General features: G+C 40.9%; 2 protein-coding genes across 2 annotated transcripts; one reads left to right on the plus strand and one right to left on the minus strand.

Annotated features, from left to right (window-relative positions):
* Positions 1 to 10,411: 10,411 nt before the first annotated feature.
* Positions 10,412 to 11,875, plus strand: LOC124135115 (FMRFamide receptor-like). The gene has a single exon (XM_048391828.1). It carries the CDS (start codon positions 10,646 to 10,648, stop codon positions 11,816 to 11,818), a length of 1,173 nt encoding a protein of 390 aa, XP_048247785.1. The 5' UTR covers positions 10,412 to 10,645; the 3' UTR covers positions 11,819 to 11,875.
* An 11,336-nt stretch (positions 11,876 to 23,211) lies between these two features.
* LOC124135114 (serine/threonine-protein phosphatase 6 regulatory ankyrin repeat subunit C-like) lies at positions 23,212 to 24,171 on the minus strand. The gene has a single exon (XM_046500314.2). The coding sequence runs from the start codon at positions 24,169 to 24,171 to the stop codon at positions 23,212 to 23,214; it is 960 nt and encodes a 319-aa protein (XP_046356270.2).
* Positions 24,172 to 25,012: the final 841 nt, after the last annotated feature.

Raw genomic sequence — 25,012 nt, forward strand, 5'->3', positions numbered from 1 at the left:
CGGTCTGTAAATAAATAGTCCAAACAATCCAGTGAATAATATCATGAGGATCGATCTACGCAATTAGGATACGATGACATGCATCAACCAAATCAGTGAGCCTGACCACCCGATCCCGTTAGTCGCCTCTTACGACAAGTATTGTCGCCTTTCACGGCAAGCATGGGTTGCTGAAGACCAGTTGTAACCAAGATATTCACCGGTACTCCAGTAAAATAACTACTTACGCGTATACATTTTGTAGAGTTGTCCTTTGAGTGAGATACACACCAGTGGAACACTGTTTCGCTACTCTCAAAGGCTTTCAAAAATAGCTTTCTTATAATTAAACAACCTTCAGTTGCCATAATTATTGATGAGTAAACATTATAAACTTAAGTACTGTAAGAATGTATTCGTTCAGAAATCGTTGTCTTATTAACATGCAATGGACAAACAAGTTAAACATCCTTCATCATCTCGACTGCAAAACTACAAATCCTGATGCCACAAGTTCCTCCAACTCTTACCATCTCAGCAACCCACGCTTGCCGTAAAAGGTGACTATGCTTGTCGTAAATTAAAAGCCGACTAACGGGATCAGGTGGTCAGGCTCGCTGACTTGTTTGATGCATATCATCGATCCCAATTGCGTGGATCGATGCTCATGATATTAATCACTGGATTGTCTGGTCCAGACTCGATTAATTACAGACCGCCGTCATATAGCTGGAATATTGCTGAGTGCGGCGTTAAACTACAAACCAAACCAAACCAAACCTTACCATCTCAACTCTCAAGACCCGTGAAGATCCCGACTAACGGGATTAAGTTAAAACAAACTGCCCTGATCACAATTGGTCCCATATGTCTGGCAGATTGTAAAGTTCAGTGTCTTAGTTAATTTTCTTTTGTCATACTGAGAATGATCATACCCTTAGTGACCCTCATGCCGCCATTCCATAGCTGAATAGTTTTGACAGCGGCGCTAAACTACATTCAACCACTATCTAATTTTATTGTCACCCTGTGCACGAAATCATTACCTGTTTCTTAGAAACATATTTATTTCTTCACAAATTGTAACTGAATTGGTAAGCAAGAAATACTTTTTGAAATACCTCCCCATGGGGATTCTGGGTGACAATAGACATGTTGGTCCCCGGAAAGCTAAGTGGATCGGGTAGTCATGATGGCTGACTTGGTTGATTGCATGTCATCGTATCCCAGTTGCCTGGGACCCGTGAAGATCCGGGCTAGAATAGGTCTTCAGCAACCCATGCTTGCCATAAAAGGCGACTATGCTTGTCGTAAAAGGCGACTAACGGGATCGGGTGGTCAGGCTCGCTGACTTGGTTAATGCATGTCATCGGTCCAAATTGCGTGGATCGATGCTCATGATATTAATCACTGGATTGTCTGGTCCAGACTCGATTATTTACAGACCGCCGCCATATAGCTGGAAAATTGCTGAGTGCGGCGTTAAACAACCAACCAACCAACCAACCAACCAACCAGTTGTCTGGATCGATGTTCATGGTGTCAATCATTTGATTGTCTGGTCCGTGCTTGACTATCTACAGGCAGCCAGAATAGAGCTGGAACAATACTGAGTGTGGCTTTACACAACAAAGATGGGCGGTGGGGTAGCCTTGTGGTTAAAGTTTTCGCTCGTCACGCCGAAGACCCGGGTTCCATTTCCTACATGGGTACAATGTGTGAAACCAATACCTGGATACCCCGCCCTGATATTGCTGGAATATTGCTGAAAGCGGCGCAAAACCATACTCACTCACTAAACAACAAAGAAACAAATACCTTCAAAATGAAATGTTTACTAATAACACCTGAAGATGTTAACAATCCGATACTTAATTTGCTTGGCTTTAGAGGCTTTACACTGTTTCCCCATCGACTCTCAAAGCTGGCTTAGTGAATGTCAACCCCGGGGATGGAATGTCTGAGATCAGATAAAGTCTCATTAGTGAAACACGTGGACAGTATTTATTGCACCAAGGTATCTCTAGTCGGCCCATGTTATTGTTCCACGTTGATGATGGCGCTTGCAGACACAGCGACATGTAGTAGATTTCCAGACATAGCTGTTGGCAGGGTGACTGGTCGATTCGATGGTTCATATAGCGCACGAGGGAGACAACAACATTATCGGATTGCTGTTATTCTATTTGTTGCGTAGACGGAACGTGTGGCATCAATATAATCACTGTAAATTTGTCACGTCACTCATCTCGATGGCCGTGAAGATTCCGGGGTAGAATAGGTCTTCAGCAACCCATGCTTGCCGTAAAAGGTGACTATGCTTGTCGTAAAAGGCGACTAACGGGTTCGGGTGGTCAGGTTAAACAACAATCCCGATGGCGTGGATCGATGCTCATGATATCAATCACTGGATTGTCTGGTCCAGACTCGATTATTTACAGACCGCCGTCATATAGCTGGAATATTGCTGAGTGCGGCGTTAAACAACCAAGCAACCAACCAACGATGGCCAGAGCTAATCAGGGAAGGGTAAGAAGTAACTGACAGTTATACAAAAATATATAGTGCTTTTGCATTTTGTCTTTTTTTTTTTTTTTTGGGGGGGGGGGGGGGGGGGGGGTCCTATATTTTACAAGCAGTACGGGAGGGTCATCATATTCTGTACATTAGTGTATCAGGAACCTCGAGCTCTGACTCACCCACCCACGTCTGTAACAAATGACCTGTCCCTCAGCTATAACCGGGGTTGATGGCACGTATATCTTCCCTGCTGATCTCCCGAAGGAAGTTAGTGTTGAAAGAGGTAATGGGTCCGGACCCAGTTTCCGGATTTCCTATTTCTTAATCTCTGGGATTACGGTAGCTGAGCACATAGGAGTAAAACGCGAACATCACGTTTTCAATCGAAGCCGAGCTACTAATAAATCTACGTTCCTTGGCTGCAACCCTCATCATTATTTGTTAAGACAATCTTAAGTCAAGACTCCTGCTCAGAATCCGGAGCTTTCCTTCACGCCATGGTCCACGCCATGGTCCACGCCATTGTCCACATGTATGAAATCACCATGTCGTTAATGGGCCTAAGTAAGAGGAAATATGTAAATTACTTGCTCACCATGTGCCCACAACGGAAATGACCCGCAGGTATACGTGTCATGTCCGCAATGTGTCAAATACGTTTCCTTCCCGCAATCTCACGCTGGTGATCTGCTGCATTAGATTTATTGTTTTCTTTCTACTTGACTGAAACGACCCGTGAAGATCCGGGGTAGAATAGGTCTTCAGCAACCCATGCTTGCCATAAAAGGCGACTATGCTTGTCGTAAAAGGCGACTAACGGGATCGGGTGGTTCAGGCTTGCTGACTTGGTTGATGCATGTCATCGATCCCAATTGCGTGGATCGATGTTCATGATGTAAATCACTGGATTGTCTGGTCATATAGCTGGAATATTGCTGAGTGCGGCGTAAAACAACAAACCAAACCAAAACATCTTGACTGAAACAATTATGATATTATGTATTATGTATTATTATGACTATTTACTACAGACCCGTATTCTTACCTTTTATCAACAGATATCGACAGGGTGTGAGTTCATCGGCAGTATTTCAGCCATCTCGTGCCGAAAATAAATTATTTATTTGGACCATGTCGACGTTAGACAATAAAACAATTAGATTATCCCAGATTTGTATTTAAAACTAGTATGAGGCCATGAAGGACATTATGAAATAGCACACTACAGATCCCCCGCAACCAAGTTAGTCCACCATCGGGACTTACAGTTCCTCTGCTACCTGCATGGTTCTCCAACATGATTTATACCATAGTTTGCAAGTTTTGCCATCAATTAAATAATGTATATACAATGTTTAAACTGGTGTCATGTATAAAAAAATACTTCGAATGGCGCTGAACTAACATGCGTCTTATGGGGACAATTATTTAATGTTACTTCAACCCCTATCGAGGTTACAGCCACTTACAATCTCAGTAACTAAGGTGGCACTACCAAATTCTAAAAGATAAATCTTATAGTACAACGCATCAAATATTTCTTCGGATCCGATTATTAAAATATAATGAACATCATTATATGATATACATAATGGATGTGCATTAAACTATTTACAACGTGTGTGGGAAAATGAAGATAGTCAATCAGGACTTGCTTGTCTGTGATTCTCTCATCACAAGGGACAGACATCGGATGATCCTCACATTATAACAACTGCTAGGTGACCCGTGAAGATCCGGGGAAGACTAGGTCTTCTGCAACCCATGCTTGCCGTAAAAGGCGATTATACTTGTAAGGCGACTAACGGGATCGGGTGGTCAGACTCGCTGACTTGGTTGATGCATGTCATCGTATCCCAATTGCGTGGATCAATGCTCATATCAGTCACTGGATTGTGTGGTCCAGACTCGATTTTTTACAGACCGCCGTCATATAGCTTGAATATTGCTGAGTGCGGCGTCATCCAACAAACAAACAAACAAACAAAAAGTATACTATGTCATAATATCTACATGTATGTGTACACCTTGATTTGCCAATGCCACATCGTCGTAGAATGACCTCTTCAAATCTGGACTGCAACCCAAGTAGGTTCAGCCTAGAGTTTGTATATTTTCATGCAATTTGTATTCTTGTCCCACTTCTTTTTCACGTTAGATCTTTGTGTGGTATAAGAAGTGGTGTCACACGTGTTGAACGCTGGCTTTGCCGCAGCATCAGCCACTATGTTACCAACGATTCCATCATGGCTAGGTAACCAACATAAGACGATGTCGTACAGTGCATTTGCTAGTCGCGAGATGATTACATGGTTCTATAATTTCACATAAAATTAGATGTTTGCCAGCATTGAAGACAGGAACGAGAGTCTGCAGATACAATAAATTGCTTCTATTTAGATTGTTTTGGAGGTGTTCCAGTGCTGTTAAAATGAATTTTGACACAGCAGTAAAAATAGGTGTTTTCTGGCAATACTGAAAAGGTTACGCTAGCAAATGCGTCACCATCCATGAATCCATCTGTAAATATACATGCATATGTGTTGCCTGCGCTTCGTAACTGATTGGACCGCCTCCGTGGTCTAGTGGTAGAGCGTCCGCCCGGAGAGCGGAAGGTCCGGGTTCGATCCCCGGCCGCGTCATACCAAAAGACGTTAAAAGATGGTACTTGTTGTTACCCTGTCTGGCGCTCGGCATTTAGGGGCTAAAACAAGGACTGGTCGGCTCGGAGTCAGTATACTGTGTCTTAGTTGGGTATTCATGTTAAACTGCGGCATGGTATCTCAGTGAGCTAGCACTATAAATCGGCATCAGTCCGGACTAGTACAAGCAGCCACACAAACACACACACGTACATGCACGTCGCTAACTAAGTGCCATAATCTTGGACGCGACGTTAAACCCCATTTCACCTCACCTCACCTATTTATAAACACATGCTTATGACCGTGCAGAGGACTCTACATTTAGCATGATTAGGTCTTATGTTATGTTTTTTTTTATCAATTCATAACATATTCATTCACATTACGCATGTCTGAGTCATGAAGGACTGTGTTAATAATTCACCTTTATTACAAAAGCATCCCCTGTCTGCACAGTATTCCATTCCTATCAAAGCAAGTAACGCTGGGAATTGGTTGATGCGTGATGGAGAGGAGTGCATGTTATCTGACTCACCGTTGGACGTGACTTATCTGATTAGAAACGTCTTCTACACCAGAATGAATTATTAGCGAGTGGGATATACAATTATTCCAGCGGGCTGTACATTAGGTTTTAAAACTGAGCTGCTGAGGAATCGAATTCAATGGAGAAGGAAAGCATCATCCAAATTAGAAGTTCCTAGATTCACCGTGAGACAATAGGTCCGAGTTTGTTGTCAACAACACGCGGATTATGTCAGAGTAGCACGCACTCACATGACGATTAACCATTCATTTAGTTTGTATAGGAGATAAACATACTGTGGTTTCAATGTAGAGTAAGGTTACCTGTAGATTTAACCGCGCTAAATTGAATTGGGAACCGAACGCGCAGCTTCCGCGGTGATGCGGCCGTTTGGGGTTTATTGTGATTTGACAACTTCTTATTGACCATCAGAATGGAGTTATGTCCAAATTCATGGTAGAATTGTTGTTTAACGCCTTACTCAGCATAATCCGTTGTATGATGGTAGTCTGTAAAACAATCGAGTCTCTACCAGACAATCCAGTGATTGATGTCATGAGCATCAATTGGGATATGATGTCAGCAAGTCCAACCATCCGATCATGTCAGTAGCCTCTTATGACTAGCATGGCTTGCTGAAGACCAACTCTAACCCGGATTTTCACGGGGTTTATTTGATTTCGGCCACGATCAGTAACGTTCAAATATGCAGTCTATGTTCCTCTGTGGGAACAGTCGTTTATGCAATTGATGCGTCCCTTTGCCTCGATTAATATGCCTGGCTTGTGGGCACCATACCGTGTTCGTGGGTTTCACCAAAGTGGTAAACGTCTGAGGCCTTCATCATTCCGGGCTGAGTCGTCGTGATATAACTGTAATGCTGTTCAAAGCGGCATGAACCCCACTCACTCACCCACCCACCCAACCTTTGACGCCGTAGCATAAATTGAAGTGTTGTTCGAAGCGGCGTTTAGCCCTTCTCATTTACTCTTTTACTCCCGTTAGCGATATTTCGCTACTTTTGCAGACCCGTGTTCCGGCAAAAACATTATCATGAGTTTGTTCTTTGCACACTACTTTTAGTGAATGCTCTCTTCTATGTATATTATCTAAGTGGGCTAACTCTATAAAATCGGCATTAGCCCTGATTAGCACAAGCAGCCACACGCACACGCACACGCGCACACACACATGTACATGCACGTCGCTATATAAGTGCAATAATCTTGAACGCGACGTTACACCCCATTTCACCTCCCCTCAAGACATTGTGGAACCCATCTGGAATTAATAAGTGAGATTAGTTTAACTTGGTTGGTTGGTTGGTTGGTTTGTTATTTAACGCCGCACTCAGCAATATTCCAGCTATATGACGGCAGTCTGTAAATAATCGAGTCTGGACCAGACAATCCAGTGATTGATATCAACCAAGTCAGCGAGCCTGACCACCCGATCCCGTTATGAGTTTAATTATGCTTTGAACAGTATTTCAATTTCTTCAAGGCGTGCCGGATTGACATGGAGACCATTTTGGTGACACCCGGCCGCAATGGCGGGTATGGCCTTAGAAACCTGGAAACATGATCAGGACGAACCGTGAGCCGATCCCATAATCATAGGTTTCTGGTACGCCAAAGGGACACAACTCTATACTGACAATTTCGGCACCTTAGAACTATGAATTTTCATGCAGATAATACCAGTTCATTAAACTTGGACATAAAGAAGGACACATTTATTTAGATATGAGCAATGCACAGACACCACGAAGATGTGCTGCTGAAAACTTGTCAATGTTTCATAAGCTGCCGGGGGCACGGGTGGCCCAGTCGTCTAAGGCGCCGCGATTCGCTGTGCAGAGTTGCGTCCCTTGGGCACGCCAGAAACCTTTGATCGTGGGTTCGAATCCCGGTTCGCCCCGATTATGTTTCTAGGTTTGTCAGCACCATACCCGTGCTCGTGGGTTTCACCGAAGTTGTAAACGTCTGAGACCTGCATCACTTGGGGCTTTCCTCACACATTAAGATGACACGCCGTGATATAACTGGAATACTGTTAAAAGCGGCGTTAAACCCAACTCACTCACTCACTCATCAGCTGCCGGGCTGAAGGACGTGATACTGTCATGTTTGATGGCTGAAATGGAGCAAACAGGAAATGGTTATTCGATGGTGATGTATTTGAAACGGCTGTCGTAGTTGTGGGAAGGAGCTGCCAATTTATTCCAAGACATCTTGGCCAGCATCAATGCAAACGTACCTAAGGCAGTGCAGGTCGGGTATTTATGTAAATTTTTAAAGATTAAGGCAAGATCATATTTCCTGTTTACCATAAAACGTGATAATGTTGACACATTAATTTTATCATGATGTGTCTATAACTTAAGGCCACAATTAAGACCTTATAATGACATGCAGGACCTGGGTCTCACGAGAGTTGTGATCATATGTTTGACATGAAATGTCCGCAGTGCTCTTACAATGTGTTGTTAAGTCCCAAATCACACACACCATTCCTTCATTACAGGAGCCTTCCTCATCCCATATGTGCTGTTTCTCATCATCACTGCTTTCCCAATGTTCTTCCTGGAGGCATCCATCTCTCAGTTCTCAGGAAAGGGAACGGTTCATGTGTGGAGCTTTTGTACAATGTTTAAAGGTATGGTGTATCAACATATTTTCGAGATAGGCTACTGATGTGGACATTTCAACTTTCCCCATTTCCAAATTTGCTGCATCAGTGATCAAAGTGATATATCACCCTACTTTGACTTGTACCATATGTTTCCGCGTTTTTCAGGTGAACTCTTTATTTGTTTGAATTTGCATGTGGTTCGCATGGGTGACACTGATAGGTCAGGATGCGCTCACTTTTCGCGATCACCTGGTAAATCATAATAGAACATGTCAATATTGTTACAATTTCCTTACGAGATCTGTGGATGTACAATAAGATCAAATCAAATCATATTGTGCCCTTCATATTTAGGTCTTCCCATTCTTGCCGTAAATGGCGACCATGCTTGCGACTAACGGGATCGGGTGGTCAGGCTCGCTGACTTGGTTGATGCATGTCATCGTATCCTAATTGCGTGGATCGATACGCACGATGTCAATCACTGGATTGTCCGGTCCAGACTCAATAATTTACAGAACGTCGTCATATAGCTGGAATATTGCTGAGTGCGGCGTAAAACAACAAACCAACCAACCAAACCAATGGCGTGGATCGATACGAGTGATGTCAATCACTGGATTGTCTGGTCCAGATTCGATTTTTTTTTACAGATCGCAGTCATATAGCTTTAACCACCAGTCTACCCCACCGCCCCCTCTGGTAAACAGACTATGTGTTGCGACGTATCAACACAATGATATCAGGTATTTGTTGCACTTACTGTTTCATGAGAAGGCGCTGTAGCAGGAGCTCGCAGTTGAGAGCATCCTCCCTCTCTGGCACAAATACCCCGTGACAACCAGGGTTAGAATTGGTCTTCAGCAACCCACACGTGGCGACTAACGGTATCGGGTGGTCAGGCTCGTTGACTTGGTTGTCGCATGTCATTGTATCCCAGTTGCGTAGATCGATGCTCATGATGTAAATCACTGGACTGTCTGGTCTAGATTCGATTATTTAAAGGCGTGGTTAAAATGTATGACCTGGCCCATGTTAGGGTACTGAGGAAGAAACAGTTACCCCATGCTTGTTGTATAAGGCCTGACTAAGAGTCGAATGGTTAGAATGCTCGACATGTCCGATTGTTTGTCGTATTTTGACGGCGGTAGTCGTTGCACATGCTATCGACCACTATTTGTTTTGCACTGGTTTGTTTGACCTAGACTCGATTACATACCGCTGTAGTGTAACTTGGATATTGCGGATTGTCATAACTATGTCGAACCAACATACTCATGAAAGCTTTGATTGTGGGTTCGAATCCCTGTTCGCCCCGATTATGTTTCTAGATTTGTCAGCGCCATGCCCGTGAACGTGGATTTCACCACAGTGGTACACGTCTAAGACCTGCATCACTTCAGGCTTTCCTCCCACATTAAGCTTATGTTTATGGGTGGATCCAAGTTAGCAGGAATAATCAAATCCGTTTGGTGCTTAAAGAAACAACCTACTTTAAATTACGTTGATACGTAATCAAGGATGTCGTAAGTATGTTTGCTTGTTCGTTGTTAAAAGCCGCACTCAGCAATATTCCAGCTATAGGACAGCGGTCTGTAAATAATAGAATCTAGACCAGGTAAACCATTCAGTCACACTTCTTACAATGGGTTATTTGTACATGTTGTTATTGCCAAATATATGCAACAACTGATGCTAATCGTTCCCGTTTACAATTGCAGGTTGACACATCTCATCAACACAGTGACAGTGGTCCCTTGTTACACGCTATGTTCAGTTCGACTGAGAGGATGGAACGGGATGAACCTATCAGCTGTGGAAGAGGACATAATCGACCCCGTCGTCCAAGCTGGAGACAGTAGAACTCTAGCCCATTGGTCTGTTGTGACACCAAAGACCCGTTTGGTACGGCATAGCGTTCTTGTGGTCAACGGTTAAATACTTTTAATACCAGTTACAGCAGGGTTTGCTTCTGGTTGAATGTCAGAGCGCTGATGACGAACACCGCTGATGTTGGCGTTGAAATACGAAAGGTGACATTTTTAATAGTCATCTCCTGTTGATAAGCTTAAGCTGAAAGTGTATATGACTATATTGAAATAGGTTTCATACACAATCTGTTACCGTCAGCATGATTAATCAAGCCTGGCTATAACATTGATCCTTCAGATGCATCAAGAAAATAAGCATTGACGTAGACAGCATTTCCTTAACTAAATCATGGATAATGGATCATTTGGTGTCACCGTGGCGACATCGCTATACGTGTACGTTCCGTATGTCGCATCCTTTCAAACCTCTGGACCTTTTTAATTCCATTTTGTGATTATTGAATGACGTAATGGATCTGCTATACGACATGGAGACTCTCAATTGGACATTTCCGTATAATATATCTGATCTGTTGGACAAGTATGACTTTAACGAGGAGGATGCAGATGAGTATGAGAGATTATATGCAGCAGGGGTGTATATAAACAATTATTATCTGTGGATCATCTTTGCATTTGGGTTCCCGGGGAACATTGCCAGCACTGTCACCCTCAGCAAGATGAAGCCAATGACTACCTCGAAATTCTATGTTGCTCTCCTAGCTATCATAGACAATCTGGCAATTCTTCAGAAGCTTCTTTACCATCAGCTGACGTATCACGAAGTTGCTATAGGAAGCACCGGTTGTAGAATAATGAATTTTCTTTATCTTTGCCTTGTGACTTACTCCAATTGGATACTCGTGTTTATGGCAATTGAACGGTTTATGGCAGTTACAATCCCATTAAGAGTGACCGTTATCTGGAACTTGAATCGTGCTCGTCTAAGTATGATTATTCTCGGTGTGGTTATAACAGGGATATACTCCCACACTTTCTGGACCACCCTGTCTCATGATGGCATGCAATGCGGGATTGCGGAGAAGTACAATTTCTTTTATAAAAGGATATGGTATTGGATTAACGCCTCGTTCTATTCGTTCGTTCCATCAGTCATTCTAATTGTCTGTAACCTATTGATCACATTGAGGGTTAGAAAGTCCGGACAGAGGAGAAGCCGCCTTTACTCTGAGACTGAACGTGAAAGGAGTATTCATCTAAATCGATACGAAAGGCAAATTACCGTCATGCTTCTAACTGTAGCTGTGGTGTTTCTCATTCTCACTTTACCAAGGACCATCTTCATCTTGGTGCATTCCTCGTGGATACCTGGGCGATTGTCTCTTAATTACGCCAGGAAACAGCTGCTTGACCAGTTGACGTTTTTCTTGTGTGATGCCACCCACGCTGTCAATTTTTACCTGTACTTCATCACGGGTCAAAAGTTTCGACAAAGCTTTATTGGTATCGTGTTTGATCAATCTCGTAACTCTAGTGTGGCATTTAATCATTCTCGTGTACAAATGACCCTCAATGGTACTGGGGACACGTCACTTAATCCTGGGAGTTTAACGTGTAAAGCATGTGTGAACATGAAAGGCAATGAATGTATCATGCTGCAACCCCGCAACACCTATAAATAAGCAAGTCCAAATGCATTGCCCTACCTTGCTTCTGACAATCAGAATCACATTGTCTGTGTGTTCGGGACGAAGCCCATATTTCAATGTATAACACTGTTGTAGCAGGTGTATGTGTGCATGCTGTGTAACTCAACCATATGGCGGCTTATAAATAATAGATACTGGGCCAGACAATACAGTGATTGATATTTTGAGCAATGGTCTATGCCGTAAGTTGACACGCCTTCAACCAAGGCAACCAGCCTCACCACCAAATCCGTTAAGGCAACCTTTCACCACCAGCATAGGTAGCTAGGGGTCTGTTCTAATCTGGGTGTGGAGGAGTTAATCTCAACTACGATGAAGATAAAGACTTAGTTGTATGGATCCAATTCATAATTTTATTGTATGCAGATGATGCTGTATTATTTGATGAATCAACAGGATGTTTACAGAAAGCTTTAGACACTTCTAATGAATATTGTGAAGAGTGGAAATTACATGTAAATATAAATAAAACAAAAATTGTGATTTTCGGTGGTGGCCTATCGAAATATTCGAAACATAAATTTCACTATTCTGATAAAACCCTAGATATCGTCGACACGTCGATACGTATTTAGGAATTGTACTTCACAGGAATAGAAAACTAGTATCAAGTCTTAAGTCCCTAAATGCATTGAAAGCAATTTTTTGTCTGATAAAAAAATAAAGAAATTTAAATTTACCTTTGGACTGTGTATTATCAGCTTTTGATACGATGGTATTACCAATATTAACTTATAGTCCCGAAATCTGGGGCTTTGAAAATTTAGATATTATAGAAAGAATACACCTCAAATTCCTCAGACTTATCACAGGATTAAGAAATACAACTCCTCTTTATATGATATATGGCGAATTACGTAGGCTGCCGTTAAGAATAATAATTTGTAAACGAATGATATCTTTCTGGCACAAATTAACATATCAAACTGGTGTGTATAAACTTTCACAGCTGTTATATCAATATTTGTCAATTAATAGGAATAAGACTATTGCATCATTAAATCCCTGGGTTAGATGTGTTATGGATATATTAGACAGTATTGGATTATCTTATGTATTTAACAATCCGTCAATTTGCACAACAAAGTGGCTAGTGTCAGAAGAAGAGCAAATACTTCAAGATTATTTTTTTCAGAAATGGAGAAGTGACGTTAATTCTAGTTTTAAGGGATTCTATTATAAACATTTAAAGGACACTCCGGTTCTCGATAAATATCTTCTATTGCAAAAACGAATAGCAAAAATCCAATACTACGATTTTGAACCTGTAATCATAATTTACCATGAGACTGGCCGATGGAAAAATATTCCAAAGGAAAATAGAACCTGTAAATAATGTAATTCTCCTTCTATTGCTGATGAATTTCACCACTTATTCAGATGTAATTTTTTAAAAAGAGAGAGGCAAACATTTCTGTCATCATATTATACTGAATGGCAAAATATTATAAAATTTGTAAAACTCGTAGCAACAACAAACACACATGATCTAAAGAATTTATCGAGGTTTATTGTAAAAATGTCCATTAGTATTAAAAATGCTAGGTTAGTACATATACATAATTATTTATTGTAATATGCTCTTGTATACCACCTTTTGTGTTTTTTTAGAATAAACTGATTCTGATTCTGATTCTGAATCTCAACGGGGTCACTCTTACAACCCGCAACGCGGTGCAGAGGACACATTCTACCTCTGGTCCTAACGGGGTCGTTGTTACAAGAAAACAATAGTGTTGCATGTACGTATCATGTATACATGGCATTTTTGCTTGATTATGATATATTGAACAGTCGTACACCAGATGACTGGGTTCAAAACACATTTAGCTTGTGGTCTTTAGTTTACTTTACTGATTTTGAGTTTGTTTAAGGGTGCATCGTTTGAATAATATGCACATATGCATAATAATTACATTGTAGGTTTGAAGTATGATTATTCTACAGTTACAGAGTAAGTGAGGTAGTATAGGTTTAAACTTTTGGCAGTATTGCACGCACGGGACCAAGAAGAGGCTTCTTACATTATACCCGTGTGGGACTCGAACCCGGGACTTTGTTGTGATGTTTTCATCACAAGTGAAGACAACAGAAGGAATCAAACTGTAGACGAAAGCAAATAACAAACGTTTCTGTGTTTGTTGTTTAGTTTATAGTTTGATGATGCAGTCAGCAATATTCCTGGAATCCCGAGCTATATGTATTAGTTATATATTCTAGATATCCTCTATGTACAGCATTACCAACACCATTGGGGTCCGAGTTAGTGAGTCGGGTTTTACGCCACTTTTAGCAATATTCCAGCCATATCACGGCGGGGGACACCAGAAAAGGGATTCAAAAGCACAAGAGGGGTGACTTCAACTTTCCAATAGTCAACTTTCCCTTCTTGTCGAGCAATATTCCAGCAGCTACAGCCTTTCGTGTTTACATTTCACAATTTTTGAGATACGTTTTTTTTTCAGGTGAACAATTGACTTGCCTTTGAATGTGTTTGTTACGGGTGCCACGGGTGGGGCAGGATACGCTCACCATTTCGCGAAAGTCTGGTGTCATGACTATTTGATAGTGATTCAAAAAACACATGCTCGTGATTTAGTCGAAATCGTACAATCAACTCTGCTTTATGCAGAGATTTGTATTGGATATAGAAAGCGTTTTGTGGCTTTATTTCGTATAGTTGGAGTCGTACAAGCCAATTGTTCACCTACACAATCACCTGAACAAATCGTACAAGTCAAAATAGTGAATTGCATCGGACATTATTTTTGTCAATGATGCGTCAATTTGGAAATGTCCTCCACCTGTCTGCCATAAAACACCTGCAAGAGTGGAACAATCATTGACCGATCAGTTTTACCTGATGACATTGGTCATGATTTCTTTATATTCTTATTGACAGCAGTGAGGCTAACATATACAAAGTAAAAAATCAAAACATGATTAGGAATGTGCTTAAATCATAAACGGAAAACACAAAGCCCAAAACACCACCTGAACACAACATCCCCCAAATCTAAACATGTTTAAAGTCAAAATATGTATCGAATTTAAACATGTTTACACCTGTTTTAAATAAAGTACATATCATTAGGCAATAAGTCAAATATGGATAAGACACAATACTAGTATATATTGACATTAGATGTGGAAATCAGATTCACAGGCACTTGCATATCACATATACCACCAGGACTGCCAACGGGCAACGGACAAATATTAACATAATAATGTACAACTTAACCAAAATCGGTTAATGTTGACTAGGAAATTTGACACTTGTGACGACAATAGTCGGTAGCACAGGTGGAAGCGTGAAGGACTACAAATCAAGAGGTAGCAGGTCCGTATCCCCCGCAGAGGTTAACAAAATCTATGTATTCATAAATGTGTTTTTGCTGTGTGACTAATTGTATTTCTCTAATACAGGAAGCTGACAATGAAATTATACTACGATAGACCCTGAACCTTTTTAGTAACCACAATCTACCCACCCCAAAATGAATCCATCTGTACTGCTAAAATAGCTTTTATTTCCAAAACATTCTACTCAAAATACATTGAAGAACACTCGAGTTTTTCATGTTACTATAGTTGAGATTGCAGTTAACTATCGTCATATTAAAGAATTGGGTTTTCGTTTACTTCTCCAAAGTGACATATGTCGTCGAATAATGTACATGTATGAGTGCATTCTCTATGTTGTAATGCAATTTGAAGTTGTATAAGGTGGACAAAAGAGGACTTCAGATAAAAATGTTGATGTATTAACAAATAATGGCCTTGGCGTGACGCATACAGTTGAGACTGTGATCAAGGCTTTGATACATCTACCGATGTATTTATGTTGTTCTGTCGTGTTTGCTACTCGTTCGTAATATAGACGTTAACTTCAGGGAAGTATGTGTTCAACGCAGACGGACTTGATAAATGTGTTCTGTCACCGTGATACAACTGAAATAGTTTCAAACTGAAACAAAGATAGGATTACATAACTTAAACTGTAGGAATCCTAACGTCGTACAGAAGGTATCTGTCTGGCGAGTCGCGGCCTTGTGAATATAGACACAGGTCGAATGGACGGTCTGTACGGATACAACGACGTCATGTTTGATGCCACGTCTCTTGTGTGAATGATGATTTCAATGCTACCTTCAGAAACATCAAATTCACGGGCTAGTTTCAAAACCATTACCTTCGATCATTCATTGTCCTTTTTTCCACAGAAGCTATCACTCCATGAGTGAGTGAGTTGGGTTTAACGCCGCTTTTAACAGTATTCCAGTTATATCGCGGCGTGTCAGCTGAATGTGGGAGGAAAGCCCCAAGGGATGCAGCTCTCAGACGTTTACCACTTAGGTGAAACCCACGAGCACGGGTATGGTGCTGACAAACCTAGAAACATAATCGGGGCGAACCAGGATTCGAACCCACAATCATAGGTTTCTGGTGTGCCAAAGGGACGCAGCTATGCACAGCGAATCGCGGCGCCTCAGACGACTGGGCCACCCGTGCCGAATCGCAAGCTGAGGGCTGTCGCCAATGTATCGCCGTTAGAATGGAACATTGAATAAACGCACTTTTATCTTGAGTATGTTTTACTTTCTTGCGTATGTGTTGTATTACGACATCCATGCCGTTGCCGTCTCTGAAGGAAGTAGACATCAGTTGATTTATCTTGATACGTGACCTACAGTCACTGTTTCGTAACACGTCGTTAGCTTCGTGATTTATCGATGTGACATTACATACTTGACTTATTTGATTATTGACGGGTTATCACATGGAAAAACACTATAATTGGTATATATGCAGGGACAAGGGATGTCTATTTTCACCAAGCCATACCCAAATTTAATTTGCGAGAGCAATATTCTTTGTGATGTGACCATGCAGTATTTATAGAAGCCAGACAGATCACAGCTCACCTTCTGTTAAATCAGTCTACAATCATTTAGTTTAGTCTGTGGTATGGAATAAGCGATAAAGTGTTAAACTTCTCATCCTGGTTCTCTATCTGTTACTCATCGAAAAATATTCCAAAAGGTTAATACACATCAGGGGTCCCTTTTCACCGTTCAGAAATGATAATAACTCGAAAACTATCCACAAACGTACAAATTGAATATTAAAATGAATACACGTTTTGATACTTTTTACGACTTTTGTGTAAGATTAGGCAAATGGAGTGACAAACTGGATCACGGAATTAACATGATATCAAATCAGTGTAATTTCCAGTGATGACCTACCGTCAAAACAAGAGACGCTAAACGATCATGGTTGAGTTCCCAACCAATTACGATATGAGATTCAGCATATATAAGCAGCAGAGTGACATCAATAGGTGTGTCTTAACGTCGACTGGAACTCAGATCGAGGAAACGATATAAATTAACATTATTGATCTAAGAAAGATTTTCTTTAAATTTGAAGCAATGACGAATACCAGAACTTGTAGCTAGTATTTGACACAGAACTGACAACTAATATTGATATATCACACATTGACACCGCTGGTAGCAAAAAAATAACGTCGTATTATCATTAACTGATGGACGTTATTGCATGATCACGTGATATTTACAAATGTTTTTACCGGTTAACCTATCAATCACAATCAAGATTACTGCCTTGGGGAAAAGGGCGTCGAGGTGTAGTTTCTAGACGCTTTCCAATTTTGTTGAACCAACGAGCAGTGTATAGTGCTAAGGAACCAGATAACACAGTCAGGCAGAATCTGGGGTTCCGTTCCTGGGTTGAGAATCATATTGTACAATTTCGAATGTATAAGGAGCTCAGATAGTGTACACAAAGAAATGAAGTCTCATCTTGTTTTGTTCAGATATGTTCATTCCAGAAAAAACACACTCTTGCAGTGAACTGTGATGACTGTTCCATTCAAAGTGGAGTCTTGTCAAGTGTCTACCACACATGGTAATGATGTTACATAACGTGATAAAGATTATCAGTATTGATCACGATGTACTTCAGTACTATTTGTAACTGTAATTCGAAAAATGCTGTGGAAAAAACAAGATTTACGTATGGTTACTCTTGATTTAGCAACATAATTGGTTGGTTGGTTGGTTTGTTGTTTAACGCCGCACTCAGCAATATTCCAGCTATATGACGGCGGTCTGTAAATAATCGAGTCTGGACCAGACAATCCAGTGATTAATATCATGAGCATTGATCCACGCAATTAGGATCGATGACATGCATCAACCAAGTCATCGAGCCTGACCACCCGATCCCGTTAGTCTCCTTTTACGACAAGCATAGTCACCTTTTAGCATGGGTTACTGAAGACCTATTCTATCCCGGAATCTTCACGGGTCTTTGCAACATGAATACGGCCATCGTTATAACATGACAATATTTACATAATGCCGAGCTTTCCTTTCGTGCGAGAAAACAAAGTATGTCCACAATAACACAACGTTTATCAATGTCAACAATAATCTTCAAGCAAAATCAGTCACGGTGACCTAAATGAGTACAACATTCTAATCGAAAATGTAGCACGAAATTGTAGATTACATACGCGCATGTTCAGTTTAGATGGGTCAGTGAGTGACTTTGTTTTAACTCGGCTTTGCACCGTATAGTTAGTATGTCACGAAAACTCCAAGTGACACAGGTCTCAGACGTTTACCACTTTGGTGAAAACCCACGAACACGGGCATGGTGCTAACAAACCTAGAAACATAATCAGGTCGAACTGGGATTCGAACCCACGCATTTGGACAACTCTTTATATTCGGTAATATAAAATATATCCTGTCATTGAAGAACGCTATGATAACTGGTTAGACTAGTTGGAAAAAATATATGACTATTAGACGACGATACAATATAGAAATGGGTCTACTGAACGCCAGCAACTAAAGTGAGGTCACCACGCTATGGTGACTTACGGTACCTCTGCTACCCTCACAGTTCCGCAACAATGTTTACACCTTTCCTTTGATGATTGGCTATTGGCCAGAGATTAAAACAAATAAGTATTCTGCGATTAAAATAGAGGTTGATATAATCCTACATTGACAGCCACTAAGAATCTCAGCTGTTGCTATTTCTTCTTATTTATTTATTCTCAGTTAATGAAACAATCCCATTTCTTAAAACACAATATTAAATGAGAGAAAGGGGTCTTTGAATAAAGGCACTTAGAAGTTCGTTTCCCTTTGAGATGAAAAAATCAACACAATGAAGAAGAACATTATTGGCTGTGATTCTCTCATCACAAGGGATAGACAAAAATATTGTATATATATATCTACACGACGTTGTGATACGACCTCTTTAAATCTTGACTGACAATACAAGTAGGTTGATTTTTTTGAAAATCTCTAAATATTTCTGTTCCAAAAAAGGTAAATTCTACTGAACTTATTGACTTTAGAGACTTTGCTTTAACATCCACAGCTAGGAAGGTTATTCAATTATCTTTTGCGCGACATAAGTGATTCCATGAGCTTTGCATAGAGAGCCAGGCAGTTGGTTGACGACACTACAGCGTTTTCTACAGCTTATGTTGACTTTTTTATTGACTTTACACTTGGTTTCCTAGTTGACAGTTTATCTATTTTATATGAAAAAAGTGTTTCAAAGTTATCACTGAAACTCTTAGCTGACGTGATTGAAAAGGGTGTGTCAGAGATCAGATTTCTATGGCCAGGACTCAAATGCACTACATTTCTGATGCATTTTGAAGTGAGAAAATAAACGTAATAAATATTATATTTGGGATAACACTTTCTAAGTAAAGTACAGATTCTCGTACTTTTTTGGGTTGAGTCCCGTCCGGGTTATCCCAAATATAACATTTGTTCCATTTGACCACTTTCTAAATGGCATTGTGTATTCGGGGAAAATAAACACTCAATATGACATAAATTACTTCAGAATCAGATTATTATGGTTAACCATTATGGTCAAAGAAGTTGATTGATTTGAAATGTCATACATGAGGGATAACCTCATTTTCTCAAATATCCCTGACAGTGAGCCATCTTGGTGAATTTGAGAACTGCTATGTTGCCTGATTCAGAGATGTTGAAGGTTACTTCAAGAAACATGATTGATTTGCCAACTTCTTATTTCAAGTGGGGGGCAATGGTGGCCCAGTCGTCTGAGGCGCCGCGATTCGCTGTGCAGAGCTGTGTCCCTTGGGCACGCCAGAAACCTATGATTGTGGGTTCGTAGGTTTGTCAGCACCATACCCGTGCTCGTGGGTTTCACCGAAGTGGTAAACGTCTGAGACCTGCATCACTTGGGGCTTTCCTCCCACTTTAAACTGACACGCCGCGATATAACTGGAATACTGTTAAAAGCGGCGTTAAACCAAAGTCACTCACTCACTCACTTATTTCAAGTGGAAAGATTAACTTGAACTCGAATTGTTGTGCGATTTGAGACCTAAACTAATTAATACTGCACATGAAACTCATCTCTGCAGTGTTCGGACAAAACAGTTTTTTCATGCAAGATTCTGTTAGCCCATATGGATGTCAATATCAATAAGATTAAAAAGATGAAAGCTACTTTAGCGCGTTTTTGTATTAGGAAGCAGCGGGATGAAAAGGCATGTGGGTGTCAATGAGCTGTTTAAACTGTAGATGCATGAATTGTTGTAGTTGACAAGGAAAGTTGGAGCAGCGTATTTAGCTTAACAATGAGTGTGGGATGCATATGTCTGGACGACTCAGTGTTACTTAAGTAGCTTGACAAGATGTGGCAGGTAAGTGAACTTTCTGATTAAACTATTGACACTAAGTGACAGTGTGTGATTAAGTAAACAGGATGTGAGGAATTATTTATTTACTCACATTGGCAGGTTTGACAATGTGTGGAAGAAATGAAAAAAAATGTCGTCGTAGATTAACATGTTTTGTTTGTTTTGGTCTGAAAAAAAATGTGAGTGTGTCACTTGCACATGGTGCAGATTTACAGTATTGAATCAACCATTGGGAGATGATAGTGTAAAGGTTGCGAGGTTCAAAGGATGCCATTGATATTGTTTGTCCTGTTGGAACAGATTTCTTGTTGACAATGATTGATTAATTCATCTTATCCATTTGCGGTGTTGATTTTAAAACTCAAAACAACAAAACAGATTACAAAAGACTATTATGATACAAAAACAGTTTACAATAAAATTAAAACCACAGTTCAAATGGGAATGAAACAAACTCTGTAGTTGCATGGTTACAATCATATATAAACAACTCTCAGCAGTAGTTTTAAAGGCTAAAAAATTAATCAGAATGAAACAAAACAAAAAACAGTTGCAGTTGAGACAATTGTGAGTTGACAAAAATGTGTTAATCATATTTCAACCTAAATCTAATAAATTCTGTTCAAACATTTGCTCAAAGGCGCTCAGTCAAAGGCTTTGCAGCAGAAAGCTGTTTTGAGACGTTTCATGAACGTGCGAAAGACTGTTGTACTTGAATGTGAGTCTCGAGTCCATTCGAGTGTAGTGGTCCAGCTTTTGGTCCAGATTGGAGTTTGGTCATATTCATTTGTCCCACTCTTGAGTTTTGCAGCTGAACTTTGTGCTCTATGAAACTTGTTGGTGGTTTGCTGAGGTGCTCAATACATAAAGGAATGACAGGGGTCCCGACATGAGATCAAGCATGCCTGGATTTTTATCTTGACTGTCTGTGTCATGTTCAGTTCGACCGATGTTCCTCAGATTTAAGGAGGCCGTTTAGAAGTAGAGCGTCCGCCCGGAGAGCGGAAGGTCAGGGGTTCGATCCCCGGCCGTGTCATACCAGAAGACGTTGAAAGATGGTACTTGTTGTTAACCTGTCTGGAGCTCGACATTAAGAGGCTAAAACAAGGAATGGTCGGCTCGGAGTCGGTATACTGTGAGTCTTTTAAACTGTAGATGCATGTATGACTGTAGCTGACGAGGAAAGATGGAGCAGCGTTTTTAGCTAAACAATAAGCGTGGGTCGCATATGTCTGGACTGCACAGGAACATGATTTGGTTGGAGATTTTATAGTGAGGGGAGAAGCCTTTGTTTCTTCCCAAACAGCAAACTGTTTCTGCACTGCAGATCTCTGTCTGTGTTGTAGCCTCTCTTTTATACCTGTTTTGAAATGTGATGCTTTAGTTTTATCGATAAGTTTGTTAACATATCACGTGATACTGAAAGCATCTGTCTATGGATTGTCAAGTTAGTTCTCATCATTGTCTCTCTAACTGACGGGGGCCGGTCGGATAGCCTAGTGGTTAAAACGTTCGCTCGTCACGCCGAAGACCCGGGTTCGATTCCCGACATGGGTACAATGTGTGAAGCCCATTTCTGGGGTCCCCTGCCGTGATGTTGCTGGAATATTGCTAAAAGCGGCGTAAAACCATACTCACTCACTCACTCACTCTAACTGACGGCGCTGATGTTTCTCCTTTCTTATCTCATCTGACAACGAGGCTGTCGGACACCTCACGTTCATTGGTGGAGCATGCTTGTCTAGAATCCCACCAAACTGCTTGTTGTAAATACTGACAGATTCTAAAAGATCGCCCGAAACAACATCGGTAGTGCACATCCTGTGGGAACAAGATGAAATCCGTCTACTTCCTACTTCTGACATCTTATTTCAGGTTTATCTCATAGTTAGGTTATATTTACTGTAACCACTGCACACACATGACCAAACAGTGCCAAGTTATCATGTATAATGTTCAAGAAGTGCAACCAATCCGATCTTGTGATAAGTAAATCCGATCTTGTGTCCATTACTTTATGTTGGAAACAGAATGTGCTGAACAAGATTCTTTGAGACCAACAGTGACCTTAACAGTTGTCATTAATATTATGACCGTGGATATTGAAATCTTCACAAATGATAACTTTTCCATTTGAGTTCTTTAATTCATCTGTCAAATCTGACAAGTCCTGTTGCAGGTGGTCTTTACCCAACCTGAGTAAGCAACTTTTGATTGCACACATTCAAATTCAGCGTACGTTACTTGAAAGAAACTGCAGGTTTCAACCCAGTAGCACTTTTGCAGTCGATAGTTTGAAAAAGTACAACACAATATACACCTCCACGTTTTAACTTTCCTTGGAGCGTGAATTAGTAGCCAGCTAGGACAAGTTTGTGTTTTGCGATATTGTGATCGCATGGACATCAACATTATTATTATCTGTCAAATCACACATTGCTGGAGCGTTATCATTTGTTAAACTTGCAGATCTTGCGTTCAGACAACCAAATCTAAAAGTGAGATGCTGTTCACTTTCTTCACCAACAGAGAAAACTGGAATTTCATATATATATATAGCTTCCCCTTGATCACTGTTTAGCATGCATATCGCTACATCTCCCATTACTTCTCAACATTATTTTCACTGGGTAAACAATACATTGCTTAGGATGCCATATGATGTAAGAATATGAAACACCGACATGTGTCGTCCTGCAGCTGCCATCATCGCTGGTGTTGAACTTTGATTATTGATTGCCTTAATCTCACAAAGTTGATGAAAGAGCAAATAATTGACCATTTCCACGCGGCCTCTAAGGCAGGCCACATGAAGGCAGCTGTTGCCGAAATGATCGTTGATGGAAATATCAGACTGTCTTTTGACAAGCAGGTCAAACACTCGCCAGTGTCCAAACTCGGCTGCAATCATCGCAGGCGTCCTCCCATACATTCCCTTCCCGTTGATGTCAACAGTGCCAAGTGAAAGGATAGAGCTTACAATCCCCACGTCTCCTCCAACACAGGCTAGGTGAAGAATGGTACTATTGCCATCAACCTCTGGTTTCATGTCGATGCCTTTACTCAAAAGGACTTCAAATACTTTTCTGTGTCCCTTTTCGGCTGCCATCATCACGGGTGTCCTCCCAGTCTTTTCTCTTTTGTTAATATCCACAATGTCCTGTAACAAGACATACTCCACTATCTCCTCATCTCCCCCAGTGCAGGCTGCATGGAGGATACTTGCACCACCAGCATCAAGCGTCATATCACATCCTTTTTCCACTAGTAAAGAAAACACTCCTCTGTGTCCTTTCCTAACAGCCATCATTACCGGTGTCCATGAATCCTGTCCAGGACCATCGATGTCGACATTGCCCATCGATAGGAAGTGTTGGACCACTTCAACATCTCCTACTGTACAAGCCCAGTGGAACGCGGTGTTACCACGATCGTCCATTAGCGATGTATCAGCTCCTTCTAGCAAAAGCAGGATGAGCAGTTCTCTACACCCTGACACTGCTGCCATCATCGCTGGTGTCATACCGCACTTTCCCCTGCTGTCGATGTCAATGATGTTCCATGAGAGGACACACTTCGCCATCTCAACATCACTTTCACTGCAGACCAGATGAAGGATGTTGTTTTTGTCATCATCTAGTAATGAGACGTTGCCTCCTTTCTTTACAAGGACGTCTACGTCCTTTCATTCCTGCTATCATAACAGAGGTTCTTCCATACTTTCCCCTACTATTGATGTCAAAGATGTCCTTTGCAAGGACATACTCCATCATCACTAGATCTCCTTCAAGACAGGTCATATGGAGGAAGTTGTTACCATCGTCATCCAGTATGGACAAATCCTTTCCTGCACGTACAAGGAAATTAAGTGCTAATCTTCGCTCTGCTGTCCTGTTCATCCTGATCACATATGTTTGGCAGAGATCCCTCGACTATTAACGTCCACAGACCCGCAGAGAAGATATTTCACACTGATCAGTTACCCGTTCTATGTGAAGTTGAAGAATCTGCAAACCCAAAGAATTACAACTGACACTGGTCTTATTTCATAAACATATATGGTATTGTGGTGGAACTTCAGAGATCGTTTTCGAGCATGGGAGGAGTGGGTGGAGCATGTGACCTTAATGTCTGTCTATGCATAGATTATTGATGAGATATTAACTGTTTTTGACAATTACCATATTCGACGTAATAAGCGCCAAGGGCGCTCTCAAAATTAGAAATAGGGAGCTCTTTTTAGAATATTATTTTGGTGAAAAAAAACAGAGTTACAGGATAAATGTCATGGTTTATGCTGACAGCCTGAAATGTTTATATACAACAGATATATTTTTCCAGAATTTAATTGCCCATAATTAAAGGTGCATATAACACACGAGTGCCTATTATATGCGAATAAATAAGTCTTGTGTACATTGATC

This window comes from Haliotis rufescens, unplaced genomic scaffold, assembly GCF_023055435.1.
Source record: "Haliotis rufescens isolate VD_foot unplaced genomic scaffold, xgHalRufe1.0.p SCAF_10, whole genome shotgun sequence".
NCBI classification, from domain to species: domain Eukaryota; kingdom Metazoa; phylum Mollusca; class Gastropoda; order Lepetellida; family Haliotidae; genus Haliotis; species Haliotis rufescens.

Bases quoted from the DNA above. Each gene is read 5' to 3' on its own strand.
- LOC124135115 (XM_048391828.1), top strand. From the start codon at position 10,646: ATGGATCTGCTATACGACATGGAGACTCTCAATTGGACATTTCCGTAT.
- LOC124135114 (XM_046500314.2), bottom strand. From the start codon at position 24,171: ATGGCGAAGTGTGTCCTCTCATGGAACATCATTGACATCGACAGCAGG.